At 52.5% G+C, this 19,360-nt stretch overlaps 7 protein-coding genes across 7 annotated transcripts; 3 read left to right on the top strand and 4 right to left on the bottom strand.

Annotated features, from left to right (window-relative positions):
- The first annotated feature begins 1,345 nt into the window (after positions 1-1,345).
- BO94DRAFT_535259 (velvet factor family protein) lies at positions 1,346-3,621 on the top strand. Its single transcript, XM_025611742.1, has 2 exons — positions 1,346-2,184; positions 2,356-3,621. Exons 1-2 carry the CDS (start codon positions 1,736-1,738, stop codon positions 3,251-3,253), a joined length of 1,347 nt encoding a protein of 448 aa, XP_025467371.1. The 5' UTR covers positions 1,346-1,735; the 3' UTR covers positions 3,254-3,621.
- A 902-nt stretch (positions 3,622-4,523) lies between these two features.
- Positions 4,524-5,219, bottom strand: BO94DRAFT_546392 (mitochondrial 54S ribosomal protein bL12m; the record flags this gene model as incomplete). Its single annotated transcript, XM_025613293.1, has 2 exons — positions 4,524-4,847; positions 4,989-5,219. 2 exons carry the CDS (start codon positions 5,217-5,219, stop codon positions 4,524-4,526), a joined length of 555 nt encoding a protein of 184 aa, XP_025467370.1.
- Positions 5,220-5,484: 265 nt separating this feature from the next.
- Positions 5,485-7,747, bottom strand: BO94DRAFT_535257 (chaperonin-containing T-complex subunit CCT8). Its single transcript, XM_025611741.1, has 3 exons — positions 7,602-7,747; positions 7,103-7,473; positions 5,485-6,993 (listed from the first exon to the last, which is right to left on the bottom strand). The coding sequence occupies exons 1-3, from the start codon at positions 7,658-7,660 to the stop codon at positions 5,714-5,716; spliced, it is 1,710 nt and encodes a 569-aa protein (XP_025467369.1). The 5' UTR covers positions 7,661-7,747; the 3' UTR covers positions 5,485-5,713.
- Positions 7,748-7,875: 128 nt separating this feature from the next.
- BO94DRAFT_535255 (FAD-dependent oxidoreductase) lies at positions 7,876-9,385 on the bottom strand. The gene has a single exon (XM_025611740.1). The coding sequence runs from the start codon at positions 9,241-9,243 to the stop codon at positions 8,026-8,028; it is 1,218 nt and encodes a 405-aa protein (XP_025467368.1). The 5' UTR covers positions 9,244-9,385; the 3' UTR covers positions 7,876-8,025.
- A 288-nt stretch (positions 9,386-9,673) lies between these two features.
- BO94DRAFT_624349 (M48 family metallopeptidase) lies at positions 9,674-11,930 on the bottom strand. The gene is made up of 9 exons (XM_025617212.1): positions 11,186-11,930; positions 10,869-11,113; positions 10,552-10,792; positions 10,471-10,495; positions 10,372-10,417; positions 10,242-10,308; positions 10,158-10,189; positions 10,045-10,103; positions 9,674-9,973 (listed from the first exon to the last, which is right to left on the bottom strand). Exons 1-9 carry the CDS (start codon positions 11,471-11,473, stop codon positions 9,885-9,887), a joined length of 1,092 nt encoding a protein of 363 aa, XP_025467367.1. The 5' UTR covers positions 11,474-11,930; the 3' UTR covers positions 9,674-9,884.
- Positions 11,931-15,044: 3,114 nt separating this feature from the next.
- On the top strand, positions 15,045-16,132 carry BO94DRAFT_546388 (uncharacterized protein; the record flags this gene model as incomplete). Its single annotated transcript, XM_025613292.1, has 3 exons — positions 15,045-15,140; positions 15,166-15,680; positions 15,895-16,132. The coding sequence occupies 3 exons, from the start codon at positions 15,045-15,047 to the stop codon at positions 16,130-16,132; spliced, it is 849 nt and encodes a 282-aa protein (XP_025467366.1).
- A 327-nt stretch (positions 16,133-16,459) lies between these two features.
- On the top strand, positions 16,460-18,677 carry BO94DRAFT_466517 (Zn(II)2Cys6 transcription factor; the record flags this gene model as incomplete). Its single annotated transcript, XM_025608167.1, has 4 exons — positions 16,460-16,610; positions 16,677-16,877; positions 16,924-18,446; positions 18,501-18,677. The coding sequence occupies 4 exons, from the start codon at positions 16,460-16,462 to the stop codon at positions 18,675-18,677; spliced, it is 2,052 nt and encodes a 683-aa protein (XP_025467365.1).
- Between the last annotated feature and the right edge of the window lie 683 nt (positions 18,678-19,360).

Raw genomic sequence — 19,360 nt, 5'->3', positions numbered from 1 at the left:
CTGCAGCAGACGCCAATATCGGGACTGCCGGGGCTTGCAAATCATAAGTATAGCACCAGTTATTCCTTGCACCGATCAGCTGTTGGAGGTCCATCTAGCTGCATTGCGTGGATAGCGACCATGGAAAGCGATTTCGCAATCTGAACTGCACTGCTTACGGCGTACATGGAATGATGGTCTTTCCAATCAACAAATTGAATATCCATCGTGGGGTCGATCTGCGCTTCTTTGCCCTGTTCTTTCTTGTTTTTCTTTTTTCTTTTTTGTCGCAGCTCGGCTCTAAAGCCTGGCCCAGGAATCCTGCCTCTGCACGAACTTCCCACCAGGTGGGTTCCTGCTGGCTTTCCAGATCATCGCGCATTTAGAATTTCAATCCTTCGGCAGCAGATCGCCCTAGTTCCCCAGGAAGTGGGTAAAAATTGGGCGCCGTGGTAATCACACTTCAGCCTTTGCCTAGTTGCTTAGGGGCGACTCATTGCATATACGGGATTCTGCTCCATTATTGGCCGTCGCAACGGAGATAGCGTCTCCTCAAGATACGCTCACTGCTTCGACGAATACCCGATGTCCACGGAATACCAGCGTCAGCTTTTGGCGAGGCCGTCATACTGGCGTGTGCAGAAGCTAGATGGGCCCATATCAAAAGGGGGTGCCGAGTGAAACCTTACTACTAGTAAATTTGACGGTCGCGCAGGATCCTGGCTGTGTACCTAGTCACCTACGGACCAGCCATCGTTCTGGCCACTAGCAAAAACCTACCATCAATTTGTCAAATATGGGGGATCGGAGAAGCAGACGATGGAGTAAAGATTTCCAGCATTCGGGGATATAGATGGCTGGGTCCTGTCAGGGACGCAGTGTCGGACTCGCTGCATGTCTGAATTTTCTCACAATGCCACACACATACGCAGTGGGCACGCACAGGCTCTCACAAAAGCATCGGCCAGCCCAAATCCCCAGATCCGCTTCTTTTCTTGCACGGCCACAGGCTGCGATATAGTTGCCAATACCCTCTGGCGAGTTCACAGCTTGGCTTAGGGTTAGTATCACTCTTCCGTCCATTCTCCTCTTCTGCTGGTGTGGTCATCAGACACGCTTACTTCAAGTTGATACAGGGCCCAAATTCCTGGTGCTTGCTTTGCCGCAACTTGCGCCAGTGAGAGTCGTGCTACAACCTGGTTGGGCACGCAGTAGTTGGTGGGCACTTTTCTTTTCTTTTTTCCTCCTTCGTCCGTGCTTTCTTTTTCCCTTCTTGGGGCCCTCCCCAGACAATTGCTTTGTGGTCTACCAACCCTGGAAAATCCTCAAGGAGAGCTAACGTATGCATGTCACTCTCCCCCAGCAACTCTGGTAGGTTGGAACAGCCACCCACGGCGGACCATGTTGCTCGAGCCCTCGACCTTTAAAAAAGCGTGTTAAACCTACCGCACAGGTGCCCTGTGTTCCCTGTGAAGACTGAAGAGACTTTGGCGCTCGGTATACCGTTACGTAGTACATGGGCATTTTGTTTCAGTGGTTCCCCGGCCCCTGTCGATTGTTCTCTCCATATTGGGCATCATTCAGTCTTCCCCTAAAGTCGGCGGTACCTTGCTTGACGAGTTGGAGGTTCCCTATTGTGGATGCCTAGCCTGCACAAACAACGCAAGATCGGCTTTTGGCACTTTTCAACCAGAGCAGGCCCTAGACGAAAGAAAAAGGGTATTCGGGCTCGCGAAGTCCGTACCCAGCTGCATAGATGTCGAGAACACCACTACCGCAATGGATGTATCCCGCGTCCACTGGCCAACATCCAGATGCAAAGTCCCACGCTGCTGGCGATGACCAGCACATGTTCACGGCCCATCCAAATCAATTTAATGTGCCGGAAGAACCGCCGCGGTTCCTGTATCCCGAAACACAGGTCTACGAGCCGTCTTATATCCCCGCTGCATCGAATTCCAGGGTTCCCTATCATGGCAGGCCTTGGGATAGCGTCGCAGACCCCAAATATAACTTTTCGCCAGGTCCTCCTGTCAACACGGGCGCCCCTGCTCAGTACGGAGTGCAAAGATCCAATGTTATGAGAAGCGTGGAGTATGGCTCGGCCTCAGCCCTTGTCTCTAGTCCGTACCAGGATTCTTCCAGTTACAGTCGCGGTTCCATTGGTTCTATCTCGGGCACACGGGCAAACGATGTGGAATCTCAGTATACACCCCTTTCTTTAGTCAGATCAGCGACCCCAATGCCATCCTGTCTGGAGTTGTGATTTCGAGATCTTGGTCGCTCTCTGAAATGTGCATTCTCCTGCCGCCTTGCCTCGAGCTGCGGTTCTCCATAGGTCGTTTCACAATCACGCTGCTAATCCTACACGCGCAGATACAGTAGTAGTTCAGCGACGTTCCCAAGCCCTGTTCACTCGGATGAGAGCTCCGCCATTTATCCTGCTATTGCACCCCCCATGAAACCTCTGGCGCAGCCAAACCAGCGACATACGACATCTAGTATGCCTTCCGGCTTCGAAAGGCTACTCCATCATTCCCCGACTCCATCGCCTCCACCGCGACGAACATCTACCGCCTCACGATATCATCTCCTCGTCCGACAGCAGCCCATAGCAGCTCGGGCTTGCGGGGCCGGAGACCGAGACCGTCGACCTGTAGACCCACCTCCAATCATTCAATTGCTCCTGACGGACTTTGACCCCAAAGAATCAGACGACATTGACATCCTCCAAGATCCGCGCTTCACTGTGGGCTGCTTCCTAGTCCCCGAGACGCGGGGATCCTTCTCAGATCTCGATGGCGACAGCGCCCTACGAGAGGACCGCCTCGGAACTGCTCCTGGCCAATCTACTCCATTGCTGGCAGGCAAATCATTCGTTTCGCCCTTCTTTGTTGATGAAGATCCAGATCCAACCACCGCTCCAACCCACCCATCAACGTTTGACTACATGTCCGAGAGAAGAATGCAGCTCGCCCCTTCCACCAACGGAGCCCGACAACCCGCAGCCTTCTTCATATTCTCCGACCTCTCCGTACGTACAGCTGGACGGTACCGCTTGCAATTCCGACTCATGAACTGGGGCCTCGTCGAAGACACGGGACAATCGATGCCCGTCCTCGCCGAAGCATGGTCCGATCCTTTCCGCGTATTCCCCGCGAAAGACTTTCCTGGGATGAGAGACTCATCGCGTCTCACGGAAGGTCTGAAGGAGCTCGGTTTTGTCGAGCTGAAGACGAGAGGAAAGAACAAGGGCAAAGGCAAACGAAAATGACTGAAACAAATGGTTCATCTTTTGGCTTTCGTGGACTGGGCTCTTTATTATACCTCGGTATTCTCTTGTTTTATCTTTCTCTTTTCATGGAACAAAGCTATGGTGGAATATGGAGGATACAGTTATGGTTACTTATATTATTTCGAACAGAACACAGTTCGGGAAGAGGTACATGATATTGATGATGGGAACGGCAGTATTCAGGTTATCGGATGTTACTTCTTTGGCTTTTTCCTTCTTTTCTTGGTATCAATCCTGGGTTCACTTATCAGTAGTAGTGACACCCGTTTTTTGGAGATCTCGTGGGCTATACAGAGACTTTTTGTATATAGTTCCTCATTTAGTATCAATATGGTTGGATGCAAGTAGATGTTAGATGGTAGTCATTAGTTGGCTTCTATATCGTATATGGAAGTAAAGGACTGAGAATATACTAACGTTATTACTTATAGATCTTGCTTTGTTTAACATTGTGAGCCCGTAGCTCAGAGGATCTCCCAATAAGATACAGTATATACCAAAATTCAACCCGAAGTAAGTATTCTGGAAATTCAAACTGATTATAAAGACCAGTCCGGCTGGTGGAGGGGAGAAGGAGGCTATCGATGTTGGTTCGGGTATAATGGCTGGCAGGTCCGGCGGCGGGTCATTTGTTTACTATTGCTATTGCTACTCCGTACTGCTACTGCTACCGAGTAATACTACCAGCATCACCACCTCCTTCTATTCTTTTTTCCTCTTCCTACTTCGACTATAATATGTCTTGGAGTCGGCGGTCACACCGCCTCAGTCATCAAGAGTCAAGTGATCCGCCCCAAGTTAAAGTGTAAACTCTACACCCGCAAATCTTCCATCTGGTTTACACATTGTCCAATTCAATGCGATAATAATGTACACTCGCCGCCCTTTTTCTCCCGCTTTCCGGTTACATCAGAACAATCTTAAGAGATATATGACGGAGAAAAGAAAAGAGATAAGAAAAAACACACACACACACACACACAGAGTACATGGCGACGAAAAAAAGGGTTAGTGCGAGACAACAACTAAACTCCAGCTCGATGATGCAGTCCAATCACAACGTTCCAGGCCCGGTCCCCCCAAACCCAAGCACCTTGCCCCCTCGCTACCTATTCAGCTCTGAGCTGGGGAAAGGGGAGGGGAGGGGAAGAAAAGGCGTAGGGTAAGTGGTGGTGGTGTATGAACCCGGTAGCATTTAAAAAAGTCCCCGGAAGCCGAGTGTTATATAGCCCCGTTTGAATTATTTGATTTAATCCATGGTGGCCTTGGCGCCGACAGCCTTGAGGGTCTCGACGATCTTCTCGGCCTCCTCCTTGGGCACAGACTCCTTCAGGACCTTGGGAACGGACTCGACGAACTTCTTGCTGTCGACCAGGGACAGGCCGAGGAGGGTCTTGATCTCCTTGATGACCTTAGCCTTGGAGGAGGCCTCGACGGACTCGAGCTTCAGGTTGAAAAGCGTCTTCTCCTGGGGAGCAGGAGCGGCGTCGTCTTCCTCAGCGGCGGCGGGAGCGGCGGGACTAGCGGCCATGGCGAAACCGCCAACGGGGAGGTCGGGGATGTTAAGGCGGGACTGGATTGAAGAAAGGATATGTTAGTGTGCGAGTTTGGGGTGATGGCGGCGGTTTTTGTATTAGAAAGTATGGGAATCACGTCGGAGAGAGGTAATGGGTTGAGTTTGCGACGTAGGGACCTGCAGAGCAAAACAACGTACCTTCAGGCTGGCCACGAGGTCGGCGGTCTCCAACAGGGTCAATTGGCTGATCTGGTCGACAATCTGAGTGATCTTGGGGTTGGCAGGGGCAGCAGCGGCCTCCGCCTCGGTGGATTGCCATCTCCGACTGATTGTCCGCTGGGACAGATATGAGGGAGCAAGGCGCAGGGTAGCGGTAGGGCGGACAATCTGTCTGCAGCAGCGAGCTGCGGCCTGGGCGGAAACGGACATTATGGGCGTGAGGTGATACGGACGGGACGGAAACAGGGAGAGACGAGGGACCGAGGGGGAGGTGGACCTGAGAATTGAAGCTGCTCGAGATACTCAAATGCTCGAAGAAGGCCTTTGCGGGAAAAGAAAGTCGAGCGTCGGTCCGGAAAATCTGCTCGTGTCACGTGACATGTCCGACCGCCCTGCGGCGTTCCTGGATCTCTTCCTACTATAGAGTCTATACAGTATTCGGGAGTTACTCGACGTCGAGAATATGCTTTAGACGCATCTACAGAGGGTGCAAGGGTTTACTGCCAGCCCGAAGTTGGAACGAATCAAAAGATTGACCATCCAATTTCGGCCCAAGGTACTATCAACATCAACAGTATTACCACTACCAAGCAAGGCATTATACACTCCCGACATGTCGGGCCAGCTGACGTTCATGATTATCGTGTCTCTATCACATTTTTGCGCTTTAGACCACCTTGGATATACTGCTCTCCGCCTCAGATTTAGTCCTCGTCCCAGTTGGGGTTAGGACCCGGGGGCTTGGGTCCGCCCGCCTGTCGAGCAACAATGATCTGATCGACGCTGAGGACCGTGCGTGCGGACTCACTAGCGAGGCGAATGGCCCAGCTCTTCGACGCCAACAAGTCCAGGATACCCTCCTCCACAGTGTCGAGGGTGCCAGACGAGGTGCTCGCCTCCAGATCAACACCCGTAGTCCAGTAGGGCTCCTCCTCGGAACTGCCTTCTTCCTCCGAGGACTCCTCTGACGATTCGGCGTTGGGGCTGGTCTGATGGTGGGCAGTGTAAAGACGAGAGAGGACCTCGGTGGCGTCCAAACCGGCAGACTCCGCCAAAGTGCGAGGGATCACCTCGAAGGCCTCGGCGTACTTGCGAATGGCGTGCTGGGGCAAACCGGGGGTCCGGTCAGCAAACGCAGAGATCTTCTCAACAAGCTGGATCTCGGTAGCACCGGCGCCAGGGACCAGACGGGGGTCCTTGGTGATGGCCTTGACTGCATTGACACCGTCGTCAATGGCACGCTCGACGTCATCCAGGTGGTTCTGGGTGGCACCGCGCAGGACGATGGTAGATGTGCGAGTAACGGCGTTGGCATCCTCTTGGCGGAAGACAGTGACGCGGTCACCACCAATCTCAGTGGTCTCGACAACGTCGATCGAACCCATCTCATCGGGCATGGGGGCACCCAGACGAGCGAGAGGAGTAGCACCCACCACACGGCAGAGGCGGCGCAGCTCGAACTTGGACAAGATCTTGATAACGAGAATGTTGAAGCGGTTGAGGTAGTGCATGGCGAGATCACCGATAGAGGAACCGCAAACAACGACGCGAAGACCAGAGTCGTAAAGCTCCTTGATAGCCGCCTCCAGACGCTCCTCCTCGCCCTTTGTGAAGTCCAACATCTCCTGCGCGCTCTTCAGAAGCACGGTGCCCTTGGTCTCGGTCTGAGAGATATCAATGGGACAGCTGAAGACACCGACCTTAGCCTTCTGTGCCTTCTTGATCACACCATCGGGCTCTCTGCCAAGCACCATACCCTTGATGACACGAGACTGCTCCAAGCTACCACCCATAATCTTCACCACACGGACGTTATCGACGTTGAAGTTGGCGGGGTTCTTGGGCAGCACGGCGAGGACAGCCTCTGCAACCAACGAGGCCAAGAGGTCTTCGGTTCCGGACTGCTTGCTGGCGACAACTGTACGGAGGGCCTTGCTGAGTTCATCCTGAGAGCGGAGTTCCTGCAGGCGATCAATCTCGAGAGCTATAAGATTCTCAATGTCAGCATATGTGGGAAATGATGGTGATTGTCAGGGGAGCCGAGTGATAGCCCCTGAACATGTCGTAGAATCAAGAATTCAAGAACAACCCACATTCCAGCACCTCGAGGGCGTAGTTCTGTGCCTTCTCGTAACCCTGCACAATATCGCTGGTCTTCAGTCCCATGCGCAACAATTCCTCGGCCTTCTTCAGCAACTCTCCCGCCAGAATGATGACCAGGTTGGTGCCGTCACCCATCTCCGAATCCTGCTGTTGACTCGCCATCACGAGCAACTTAGCAGCGGGGTGCACAACATCCAGCTCGCGCAAGATTGTCGCCGCATCGGAGGTAAGGATCATCTTCTGCAGGTGGTTAATCACGATCTTGTTGCGACCGTACGGGCCAAGCGATGTCTGAACGGTCTGAGAGATAGCCTGGCAGGCTTCGATGTTACGGATGACCGCACCGTCTTCGGCATCGTGGCTATTAGATGCAGTCAGTTAGCAATAAATCGAGCTAGACCATCATTGCCAGTGACTGCCGGTGCCTGATATGGTTCCGTCATGATGGACGTGAGGGGCGGGACATTCCACCACGGGGGCATCGCTTACCTCTGATACCCAGGCTTGAAGAGACCAGCCTGGGAGGGGCCGGGCATAGACAACGACATGATGGCAAAATCCTTCCTCCGGGTTCAGGGAAGAATTAAGAGATAGAGAGATGGGGGACTGCCACAACGCTGTCCTGAAGCTGTTCTGGGAATTTTCGACGGAGCTTCGAGACGGTCTGGCGGCGGCTGTTTGCCTGGTTTGCACGCGGAGGGGCTCAGGGCACAACCGATGGTCCTTGCTTTACAGCTACGTATTGCAGTTGAACATGCATTGATGCAATCATCTTGATTTACTACAGATATATACATTACTTTCGCTAGCTAACACCATCTCTTTCTCTTTTCCTTCCTCATCTCCCTACCCCAAGTCTCAATCCAAAACCCAGCACCGGTAACTGAACTCTTCCGCATAAACATCATGACAATCACGACAAATCAATACTCTCACACTCTTCGACAGACTTCAGATTAAATGCCTTGTATCCTCCCTGCCAACTCACTCCGACCCTCTCCCGCGCATACTCTCTCAGTGTCTCTTCATACTTCCCAATGGCTTCCACCCCCGTCTGCCCGAATCCCTTCGCCTCGACGAGCCTTCGAACCAGTTCCGCCGCATCACGCAATGCCGTATTCACACCCTGCCCACCAGTCGGGGGCATGGCATGGATTGCATCTCCGAGGAGCGTCACCCTAGGATTGGGCTCCCACGCCGGCAAATCCGGCCTGACCGAAGACATCCTCAACGTTGATGTTTGCGTGACGTCCTGCTCCTCGAACAGGACCCGAATAGACGGGTGCCATTCCTCAGTCAATGCCAGGGACAACCGGGCGGATTCCTCCCCACTCAACCTCAGCGTCTCCTCGTCCGGCAATGGAATAAGCGACCGATGAGCAAGAAGCACCCAATAGACATAATCCCGCGGCAAGGTGATCCCCAACCCTTCACCTTTCGGGAGCCGCATCGGCTCAAACAGCAACGTCTTCGGCGCCTTTGAATCCCCATCCACAGCCAGCGACATCCCCTCCACACCTTTCTCATGAATCCTCTCCTCCAGACTCCGCGTGATATACGTCTTCCCATAAATCATCCGCATCCCCGTATCCACAAACGGATACTCCGGCAAAAACTGCTTCCGGACCTGCGACCGCGCCCCATCCGCGCCCACCAACATCGCCCCTTCATACGAGCTCCCATCGCTAAAATGCGCGACCACGCAATCCTCCTTAACCTCATACCGCGTGAACCGTTTTCCGAAATGCACATCCTCTCCAAGCCCAGTGAGAAGCACTTCGCGCATCGTCCCGCGATCCACCGTAAACGGCTTCAACTGTCCATGAATCCCAGGCGGCGGTCCACCCCCCAGAGCACCTGAGGGAAACGGCTGCCCAGTGACAGCATCCAATCTCGCCCCAGACCCCGGGGGTCCATCGATAGCAGCAGTCTTCTCAAACAGCGACCATATATCCGGCGTGAGAAGAGACGGCAGATCATCCTGGGATACTCGTAATCTGTATCCCTGTGCGCGGAAATCCTGCTTCGCGTCTCGCTCTAACACCAAGAAGGGAATGTTATTCCTTCGTAGACCCTGCGCCAGAGCAAGACCGCCTAATCCACCACCAGCGATGAGAACACGGTCGGACATAGTGACTTGAGTCAATTAACCAATGTAGAATATAGTAATCGAGGTAGGAACAATAGTGGTAGATAGAGTAACTCAGTCAATGGAAACCAACAAAATCAACCCAGATTCAAAAGAAATCCTGAATGATACTATACTCTATAATTCAAGACTACCATACCCTTTTTTATACCCATACTGATCCCCATCCCAAACAGATAGTAAGTAGGTATATCGGAGCTTAATCTCCCCGACATCACCGACCGGCGTCGTGGTTCCGACCAACCGACCGCCGGCTTACGGGGCTAAAATCCTACCTACCTACCTGCCTACCTAATCAGGTATGTGGTTGATGGACGGTCTGGTGAGTCAGAAGCCATCTAGATAGAATCTACCTACGGGGTGTATAAAAGTCCGAAGGATTTGGTTTGAGGGTATGGGATGGATGGGATGAGAGACCGGAATGGGTTAATTTAAAAGATTGCGGTGTTAAATGGATATGTAGATAGATAAATACAAAAGGCATTGAACGTGTCCCTTGGGATGAGGACGCTATGTCTAGTGTGATAGGAAGAAGACAAGATGATGATGTTTCGCTGGGAAAGTCGCAGTGCTGGATGGGGGTAAGGGGAAATGATAGGAGAAAGATCCATTCATCTCCGTAGTCAATGTTTCCCATTACCCCTAAGTTTGGGATCGTACTTGTCTGTGTCCCAGTGGGCGTAATGATCAGCTGCGTCGCCGAAGCCGGAGACTGCGTATAGATTGTTAGTATGTGTTGTTGGCTGTTGGAGAATTAAGAGTGGTGGTGAGAGTGGTTCTTACTGTAGCCGCGAAGAAGATGGCATCCGCTGTCTTCGTAGAGGGCTTCTGCTCTGTAGAGCCTGCAAGCTTGGATTAGTTTGATACGGGCTGAAATTGGGTCTGGGTGTATGTACCTCTCGCTCAATGCTTGCATTCGTTCGAATGGCTTTCTATGGTTAGCCCATGCTGTAAGGGTTTCATAGCGGTGTCTGTTTTACCAATGGATGTGACAACAGGAGTTCAGGTGGGGGGAGGTTTTTGACGTTCTTGGAGCAGCGTTCCCAGCTAAAGAAAGATTGTCAGCCTCGAGAACGGAGGATATTCACGGGACCGAGCTATCCCACTCACAAATTGACCGCAGCGCGGGGGTTGTAACAAGCCTTGGCTATTAGCACTAGAGAACGGAGTTAGAGGCCGATGTAGATGGGAACTGCATGGCTTTCATACTCAGTCCGATGTTGTCGGCCTCGGCCTGATGAAGAAGTTAGTTGACATCGGTTCTGGCTCGGAGCCATGGATCGATCTTACCTCCACCGATCGCGTATTGCGCACTTCGTCAAAAGTATTGATCGCATCGGACACAAAAAATCCGAGGCGGCCAAAAGTGTTGACGAACAGAGATTGAGCGAGAGCAATGAATGGTCTGGAGCTCAAGTGTTCTGCGAGGTGACGAGCAAGCACATGGCCAATTTCATGGCCCAGCACGCCCGCAAGACCATCGGCATCATCGAGAGGTATCAACATGCCCGAGAATACGAATACCTTGCCACTGTGGTGCAATGTCAATTAGTCAAGTCGCAATGAGGTTGTAGTGAGCATGCTCAGAAATGGAACAACGCCCGTACTTTGGAAGGACAAATGCGTTCTGTACCGTCAGGTCATGGACGATATGCACTTTCCAGTCGGCATCATGTACAGGTGCATGAGCAACCAGTCGGTCCAGAATTTCTTGCACCTCCATGGTGAGTGGGTGATTATCGGGCAAGAGGCCATTTCCAGCAAAGCCGTGGAGAAGACGCCGGTATTCATTGTCTACCAACTGGTTCTCCATCCAGCGAGGAATCCAAATAAATCGCGTGCGGCCTGTTACCTAAGGAAGGAAAACATCAGCCATGGTATCCCTGCAACGCCATTCAATTCTGGCGCACAATTAATGACGCACCTCATCGGTTTCAAGGTTATAAAAATAGAAAGCAAGTACGGCAGTGACCGGGTATATCAAGTTCTTTAAGTTGAAAAGATTCGAGATATGCGTCCAGTCCTCGGGCCGCTTGTACTTGTTGCTTTCCCACCCATTTTTACGAGCGGATCTAGAGAAAGGACGGCATTGGAAGCGGCGAAAGGCTTGTACTGGGGTCAGGATGCGTGATGCGATGCGGGAAGAGCTCGAGGTCGTTGCCGGCCGGGGCGAAACGCGGGAGAACGCGCGCACTATCGGGGGACGGAACATGGCGAGTCACTTCGCATTGGAGGAGAAAATCCAGTCTGGATGGCCCAGGAACTGCTGAAAGGCAAGCCCAGCAGTCTTGGACTGGCGGTGTTGCGAGTGGCTGCAGATGTCTGTCTAGATATCTGTCTGTCTGTCACGTCTCGACCGGTCCGTTCGAGCGGGCGGCATTGGACTGCCGCTCAGCCAATGAGCGGGCCCCAATTCCTCAGGCACGGCATCAGCCAGAATATAAGGAGATGAGTGGAGGCCAGTGATTCATTTTTGGTAGAAAAAGAGAGTAATAAAGCAGGAAATATACTTTGACAAGGGAAGATTGTTTTGTGTTATTGTTATGTTGCTGTTGCTGTTGCTGTAGAAAATCCTAAGGCCATAACCGACTCAAAGATATATACTAGTAATCATGGTACACACAGAGGAAGATGAATACACAGAGTATGAATGACAGTTTACTAAGAACAGCATGTGGTACAAGTTCCAAATATCATAAAGAATACATTATAGCATGATTAGATCTAGACTCAATCTACCGAGAAATGCAAATCGCGATAAATATAGCAACACGAACCCAAATGATGGCATGTGGTACCTGGATTCCCGGGGAAGGAATTTCCACCGCGACAGAGAAGCCAGTCCCGATGTCTCCTTAGCATGCAGCAAATTTAGTCTGATTTAATTATAGTATCAAGCCGATCACAAGCATCGGATCGTGCGGGCATGCAACCTTCAGAAAGCCGCCTCAGATGTAGATCCCACGATGAACTCATGGCCAGTGATCATCTCTCGAACCTCATGCGATGAAACTGCATTTCCAGAGAATCCACATGACAGCTCAACAATCAAAGGAGCATCGCAATTGCTATTCTGGGAGCGTTGGGCTAACCTCACCCTCAGACCAACCTCCGCCAACACCAGATATCCAAAGGATCTGGCCACAATTCCATATTGATCTATATGACGCAGGAAGTGTAGCATGTTTGATCCTCCCAGCCTTATCGAATCTTCAATGCCAATAGTTTTCCCGGCGGCTACGTGCAGAGCGCCAAACTTCTGGATCTGATATGCCCGGCACCGAGGCTGAATCAATGGTGGTCAGAGATGTGCAGCTACTTAGAGCAATAACAAGACGCACTATGCATTGAGAGTTTACAGCTAGATGGTTGATCAGCCATGATTTCATGCATTCAGTGATCCTTTCTCTGGAAGATATCTTTAGACATGTTACCCCTCTTTTAGACGCCGGGGAGGGTCTCTGGATGCCTGGTCGGCGGCTACATTCAGCCCAACTGGGGATCCGCGGTATCCCATTTTTTTTCATTGGAATATGCACGGGTTTCTATTCTGGGTGTTGATCTCTTGTTGATTGGGGTGGGGATGGCCCAGATGGGTGAAATTCTGTGCAATAATGTCCAGTTGTGTTCGGTTTGGTTAGATGATCGACCTAAAGTTTATCCATCATGATTGAACTAGTGATGGTCTGTACCAGGCAATCTTTCCTCAAAATAGAGAACTAGTGTTTGCTTGGGTAAGATTTTTCCCAACTGGGTCCATTTTCTGTTCGCCGGCAATATCGGTGAAGTCTATTCCGGTTCATTGTCGTTGCTGGGCATTGTATTGTTAATGATGAACATAGGATGTATTGAACAGGGTGCAGTGGAGAGGCAAAAAGATACCAGAGGTTAATACAGAAGCGATATAATAGTACTCTGTAAACTTGTTGATACTGTAGATCGTCTGAGTCAACCTACCCCATTATATCTTCACAGTTCTAGAATGTGCTCGACTATTCTGCTAGGGAGACTCGACTTGTATGCGTAGGTACACCATACCCACCTACATGCTAGTTACACCGCAAGTAGAAGAGAGCAGCAGCCAAGAGAGATGAAGAATCAGCTACTTCGAGATAGAAGCAGTTGCCCGAGCAAGCATCAAGATCCACCAATGAAAGCCCCCCAACCACATGGTTTGTTTTCCACACCAATAAAATCAAACTTTGATCTCAATGTTGGCTGTCGAGTTCGATTGATCAAAACATGCAGAGCTTCGCGCTGCAATCCAGCACGCACTGCAGCGCCAAGTAGCACTCGATCAGGTTTCCCGAACAGGACATTTTACAATCTCCAATTCGGTGTCATGCCACAAGACGAAAAGCAACCATGAACTTGGCATTGAACCCCACCTGAAATCTCACTTCAAGATGTGGATGGCATAACGGCGAATCGCTCCTTCTCGGAGATATTGGAAAGGCCATAATTTGCCGACGTCACGAACACTGCGCGGTGAGAGGAATAATTAGCCCATCTGAAGAACCCACCAATGCGGAGTCGTGGTTGGATGGTTGTGACTCGGTGTGATAAGTGCGCAGGGTGCATGCCAGGCACGCTGAGAGCGCAGAAGGCGCCTGACTCGCCAGTGGTGGGTTAAAATTCGACCATGCGATGATCTGCATTGGGGAAGCACAATAATCTGGGCGGCAGGCATGTTGCTCGAGTTCCTGCGCCTGAATGTCCCGTACATATGTCGTCAAGCAACACGCACTGAGCGCAATGATGGCACAAAAACAGGGGACATGCATACGTATGGCCATTAGGTGGCATATTGCTGGACAGTTGAGGGGTACAAACATTGCCGGGACAACTCGAGTGACTGCAACGAGGGTGGCACGCCCCTCGTCACTGGGGGTACAGGCCACCCAGGCCGGCGCTAAAGTGAATTCATGCCAGGGCGCTGATTTGTTGGAAAGGCCCTGATGGCCGAGAAAAGGATGCTAATTGCGAGCGTGCAGCTGCAGGAATGTGATAAGGAACTGCAGGCGCATCGTGATAGCCATGCTAGCTCGGGAATTGTGACAGTGACTGGCTTCCGGCATCTGCCCACCCGGTCTGTGCTGACCGACTTTGTCAGGTGGCGGGGAGGGGTCGGCGCTAAGTGCACATGCTCAATGGATAGATACAGTGGAAGAGGGGTCAACAAGATTCCGCGGACATTCATTCTGAGGCCGACCGAGCCCAGTATTAGGTAGACTCATTATGCTACGGATAACGGTGCTGGTGTTCCTTGGATACATTGTGCGGGAAGCTAAGCGGTACCACACGTTTGCTGCCGACGGTGACAGAAAGTGTGACTTGAGGGAGAGTGGTTGCAGAATCAGCCAAAGTTAAAATGGAATCCCCAGTTGAGGATGCCTCTCCACCCAGCAACTAGTCCCGCTGTCAGATCTTCGCGAGGATGACGGATCATGGGATCGCACGGGACCGGATCAAGGCCAGTTACTTCGGCAGCGAACTAATTATGGCAGCTCGTTGGAAGGACGAGGGCGAGTGGCCGATAAGAATAGCCTTTAGGCGCTGGGAAAAATCGTGGGCGGTTAAGTGTTACTAATTAAGACCTGGCCTTGCAAATGAAAGAAAGGAAATAATAATTGAAATGTCGAATGGGAGGGCCCTGGCCTGGATCGCGAGGCTAGCGTCATCTTGTTACGTCTTGGCGGAAAGTTTCCTCCGGTCGCACGGGCACAACTGGGCCGACCCACCAGCGCACGGTTGGCTGCGGGTTTCCCGCTCTGCAAGCAACCATGTCCGCACCAGCCAATTGCCACCGGGAAGAGGAAGCTTGGCTCACCACGCTAAGTTGGGACGCAGCCATAGTGGCCCGCCTACTGGACACTACTGTACGCTACTGTAAAGCTACTGTAGGTGCTGGCCTGGATGGCAGTTGATAACCCCCGCAATGCGTTCCCTCGACGAGGTCACCACCACTCGACAGCCGCCCGACCCTCTGATTGGCTCTGGATAGACAAGACCCTTGTTCGCAGGACAGGGTTGGTTCCCACGTCCTCGAGCAGCCTCTGCGAGGATGCAGGAGCCGGTTGGGTTGCCAATGTGCCTGGCATTGCGCTCCCCCGCGCCATCAACGGCTGTACGTTTACGAGTCCTCGTCCTCCGACTCTGCACTTGCATTTTCCCAATCGGGCAAAAGTGTTTCCCAACATCCAGTCCGCCTGGGAATGGCAATTAATTCGTGCGCGCCAAAGGCCTGCCATTGGCCGGCGGGGTTACGTGGTTATCACCGCAGGGTTGCACTGCGGGGAGCATGCTTCTGTCGCCATTGTCTCCCCAACCACGAGCAAGGCCTTTGCATTGCAGCATCCCAGGACCGCCGTAGTACCCGGAGACACTCCGGGTGGTGCTCTAGCCATCGGGTTACCAAGGTGGGAAGACGATCGTGGGACAGATGACCCCGGGAGAGATATCGCAAGCGCACCAAAAAAGAAACAGAGACGACCTTAGCGTTCCACCGACTTTCCCCGGGCAAGATTGTCCTTTGGGCAGGCCATTGCGATAGCTCCCAGGCCAATCAATTCCCCAGCCGCAGCGTGCTGGTCCCAGTAGCCCTCCAATCAGTGACACGGATGGGCTGCATAGGCGCCAGGTTGAAGAGCGCAAAGTGCTCGCCGGTCCAAAATTAGCCCTGGGGACTAGCGGTTCCTTGCCCGTGCAGGATCAAGGCCATCGATCCAATCCCGAGGGCCCCCCAGTGCAGGTCGACAGGGATGTTGGCGTCGCTGGCATGCGATGCTCACTCCCCTCCCACCACCACCACCACCACCACAATTTCCCCGATCCTGTTGGTCTCGCGCTCGGCTGTCGGCCAGAGATCTAAAATAGAAACATCTCATGGCCTGCCTGTCAGAGCTCAACGCACGTTTTAAAGCTTCTGCCATTCCCGCTGCCATACTTCCCTTTCGATCACTGTCACCCAGCGTCATCCCCAGCCCGCCTCGTTTCTGCCACCGCGCCTTTCGTTCTCTTCTGAAACTTAATTAGATAGCACAGGCTGCCGGTTCAGCTTTGCCTCCCTTAATACTCCAGATACCCACCCGTCCGCTCGCCAAGCGACTGCATTCTGTCTCTTTCGACTGCCTCCTCTAGCATAGCCAGCGGCGTTCATTTTCCTGACCACTACAATACCCTCCAATACATCTTCAACATGCCTGCCGCCGCTAAGAGAAAGACTCCCCCCGTCAAGATCTCGCCCGTCAAGGTCGACGACTGCTCCCAGTCGCCGTCGGGCAGTGAGGGTACCTCGACGGGAAGTGTGGACAAGACCCCGGCCAAGTTGCACAAGCGATCGCGCTCTGGTACGTGACTTCCAGGATGGCACTGAGCTGGATGTGGACCTAACGGAGGCTTGTCTTCTTACACAGGCTGCTTTACGTGTCGCCTGCGCCGAAAGAAGTGCGATGAGAAGCACCCCTCCTGCGGAGCCTGCGTCAATCTGAGCGTCAAATGCGAATATAAACGCCCGATCTGGTGGGGCAACGCCGATCAGAGGAGGATCCAGAAGGAACGCATCAAGAACAAGATCAAACAGACCAAGATGAATGAGCGCAACGGGGCCCTGACTGGTAGGTGATGGTTGCGTGGGACGTGAGGTTCCTTGCTGACTTGTAGTGGGCTGCGCATCAGATCCCAACGCTCGTCCTCGCCCCATGGCCGTGACCTCCCCAACCTCGCCGGAATACGAGTTCGGTCGTCCTGTCTTCCCCGAACAGTACGACATCTTCGCCTCGCATCTCCCTACTCCGGCCTTGAACCAGCCCTTCTATGCCCCGACACACCCGTACGAGATCGATGTGAGGACCGAGCGACACACCTTCGTCAACGATGTCCCCTTGCGCCATGACTCGTGCAGCTCGACCTTCAGCACCTTTGCGCCGCCGCAGTTGAATGCCCCGCTGCCGACCTTCCCCAGCGACGATTGGTTTCACGATGAGTACTTTGCCAGTGTTCCGGCCTTACCTGGAATCGACCCTGCGCTCTGCGAGCAGAGTATCGGCCAGACCTACGCGTTGCTCCAGTCCAACATTCCAGTCAGCGACCATGATCGGCCCCTCCTCGATCACTTTATCCACAACGTCTTGCGCATCATCTTTCCGGTCCTGGAGGCACACCACCGCGGACACATTCGAGCCCAGGCCATTCTGCAAGCCTTGGAAACAAACAAGTGTTACCTTCACTGCTGCCTTAGCGTTGCCGCCATTCACCTCAAGACCACCGAAGGAATTGTTGGTGAGCAGATCGACCATGATATTATGCGCAATCGCTTCGAGGCCGTTTCGCAACTCTGTCTGGCACTCGGAGAAGACACTAACCACGAGGAGATCCTGGATGCGACTCTCGCCATGATCTTCTTCCACTGCTCCGTGGGGCCGGCTGACGACTACCTGCCCGATATCCCGTGGTTTGAGCACTTCCAAGCGGCCTCCAACTTGGTGCACCGGCTCGGTCTTCCAACGGCGATTCCCGCCTGTGGGAACCCGTACATGCTACCCCCATTTACCATGACCCTGGCTTCGTGGATTGACATTCTAGGTTCGACCATGCACGGCAAGACGCCCGAGTTCGCCCACACCTACCGCGCCAAACATCTGAGCGGTTCATCTCTGGGGCTCCGCGAGCTCATGGGATGCGATGACCGCATCATGTACCTGATTTCCGAGATAACCTGCCTGGACGCGCTGAAGAGGGACGCTAGGATTGATGAGATGGGTGTTTGTTCTCATGTCTCGGCTCTGGGACAACAATTGGAGTTCACTGAACCAGTGAATCAGACGCTCGAAAGCCCTATCCTGCCAAACGGAGCCTTTTCGCCCGAGATCCTGACCAAAAACATCACGGCTGCTTTCCGCATCGCAGCAAGAATCTACCTGTGCAGTCTGGTTCCTGGATTCGACCGGAACCAACCGAGCACCGTTAACCTGGTGGCAGCCGTCGTCAATGTTCTTCAGTACATCCCGTCCGGCCCCGAAGGCTTCGATCGCTCGCTTGTCTGGCCTCTTCTGATCGCTGGATCGTACTCTGTACCACAAAGCCATTTCCGGACCGTTCTCGCCGATCGCGCCGCTGCCCTCGGAGAGCACGCCCAGCTGGGTAGTTTTGGCCGCATGTACCGAGTCCTGCAGGAGGTGTGGCGGGTGTCCGACGAACCCATCGAGCCGGTGCCCGAGCCGGTGCCCGCGCCGGAAGAGCGCCCGTCTTCGTCGTCATCGTCATCGTCATCATCCCTCGATAGCCCCGTGAAGCGGGAGGAGTCCCAATCTCCCAAGGAAAGCGTCGAGGAATGGAGTACGAAAGAGATCAAGAAGCCATTCCTACACTGGCGCGAAATCATGCAGCAAAACGGCTGGGACTACCTTCTTCTTTGAACTATTCACTTTTTTTTTATGGGATCGCATCTCATACGCATAATATCCCTTGAAGGGACCAATGTTCAAGCCGGCTTGACATCACGCATCAACCTGGAGATAGAGTATCTGGTCCTAGGGGCGACAATCGAAGCAGCAGCAGATTGAGCATCTCTTTGCTTACATCTGTTTCTTACTTTTCCGGCAAAAGTCCGATATCCTCAACATTGGAACCACGATTTGTATCTCCGTTCTATTCATTCTTTATACCCTGCTGTCTCGTTTACTGCAGGACGGAAACGATGACATGCTTTGTCTTCTCATGAGGTGAGCGGGGATACCGCGAGGCGCTGACAGTCATATCCCACACATACCCCTGGTCAGGCGTGAGGCGTTGGAGTTTGATTTATCTTCTTTTTTCCATTTTGTTCTCAGAATATCCACGAAACCAGATATCATGTTGATGTGCTATGTTTGATGACTTATTGACTACTGTTATTATTTTGCGATATTGATGTTGGGCTTGCTTTTGTTTCTTGTATATCATACGATATGTTTCTGCGATAAAAAAATCACACTCGTTAGACCCAAGCCTTTCAATACCTCTACTATCTACTAGTAGCGCTTCTGAGGATGTTCTCCATCCATTGTAATACTATAGTATCCCCTAGGTAGTGTATGATTGATCATCAATCAATTAGAGA

This window comes from Aspergillus sclerotioniger, assembly GCF_003184525.1.
Source record: "Aspergillus sclerotioniger CBS 115572 chromosome Unknown BO94scaffold_14, whole genome shotgun sequence".
Lineage (NCBI taxonomy): Eukaryota > Fungi > Ascomycota > Eurotiomycetes > Eurotiales > Aspergillaceae > Aspergillus > Aspergillus sclerotioniger.
The sequence above is the reverse complement of the archived record's forward strand: the minus strand, read 5'-3'. Positions and strand labels throughout refer to the sequence as shown.

Bases quoted from the DNA above. Each gene is read 5' to 3' on its own strand.
- BO94DRAFT_535259 (XM_025611742.1), top strand. From the start codon at position 1,736: ATGTCGAGAACACCACTACCGCAATGGATGTATCCCGCGTCCACTGGC. The intron at 2,185-2,355 runs GTATACACCCCT...CTACACGCGCAG, and splicing joins GCAAACGATGTGGAATCTCA to ATACAGTAGTAGTTCAGCGA.
- BO94DRAFT_535257 (XM_025611741.1), bottom strand. From the start codon at position 7,660: ATGTCGTTGTCTATGCCCGGCCCCTCCCAGGCTGGTCTCTTCAAGCCT. The intron at 7,474-7,601 runs GTAAGCGATGCC...TGCATCTAATAG, and splicing joins TTCAAGCCTGGGTATCAGAG to CCACGATGCCGAAGACGGTG. The intron at 6,994-7,102 runs GTGGGTTGTTCT...AGAATCTTATAG, and splicing joins CGCCCTCGAGGTGCTGGAAT to CTCTCGAGATTGATCGCCTG.
- BO94DRAFT_535255 (XM_025611740.1), bottom strand. From the start codon at position 9,243: ATGTCCGACCGTGTTCTCATCGCTGGTGGTGGATTAGGCGGTCTTGCT.
- BO94DRAFT_624349 (XM_025617212.1), bottom strand. From the start codon at position 11,473: ATGTTCCGTCCCCCGATAGTGCGCGCGTTCTCCCGCGTTTCGCCCCGG. The intron at 10,190-10,241 runs GTAAAACAGACA...AACCATAGAAAG, and splicing joins TCCTGTTGTCACATCCATTG to CCATTCGAACGAATGCAAGC. The intron at 9,974-10,044 runs GTAAGAACCACT...ATCTATACGCAG, and splicing joins CCATCTTCTTCGCGGCTACA to TCTCCGGCTTCGGCGACGCA.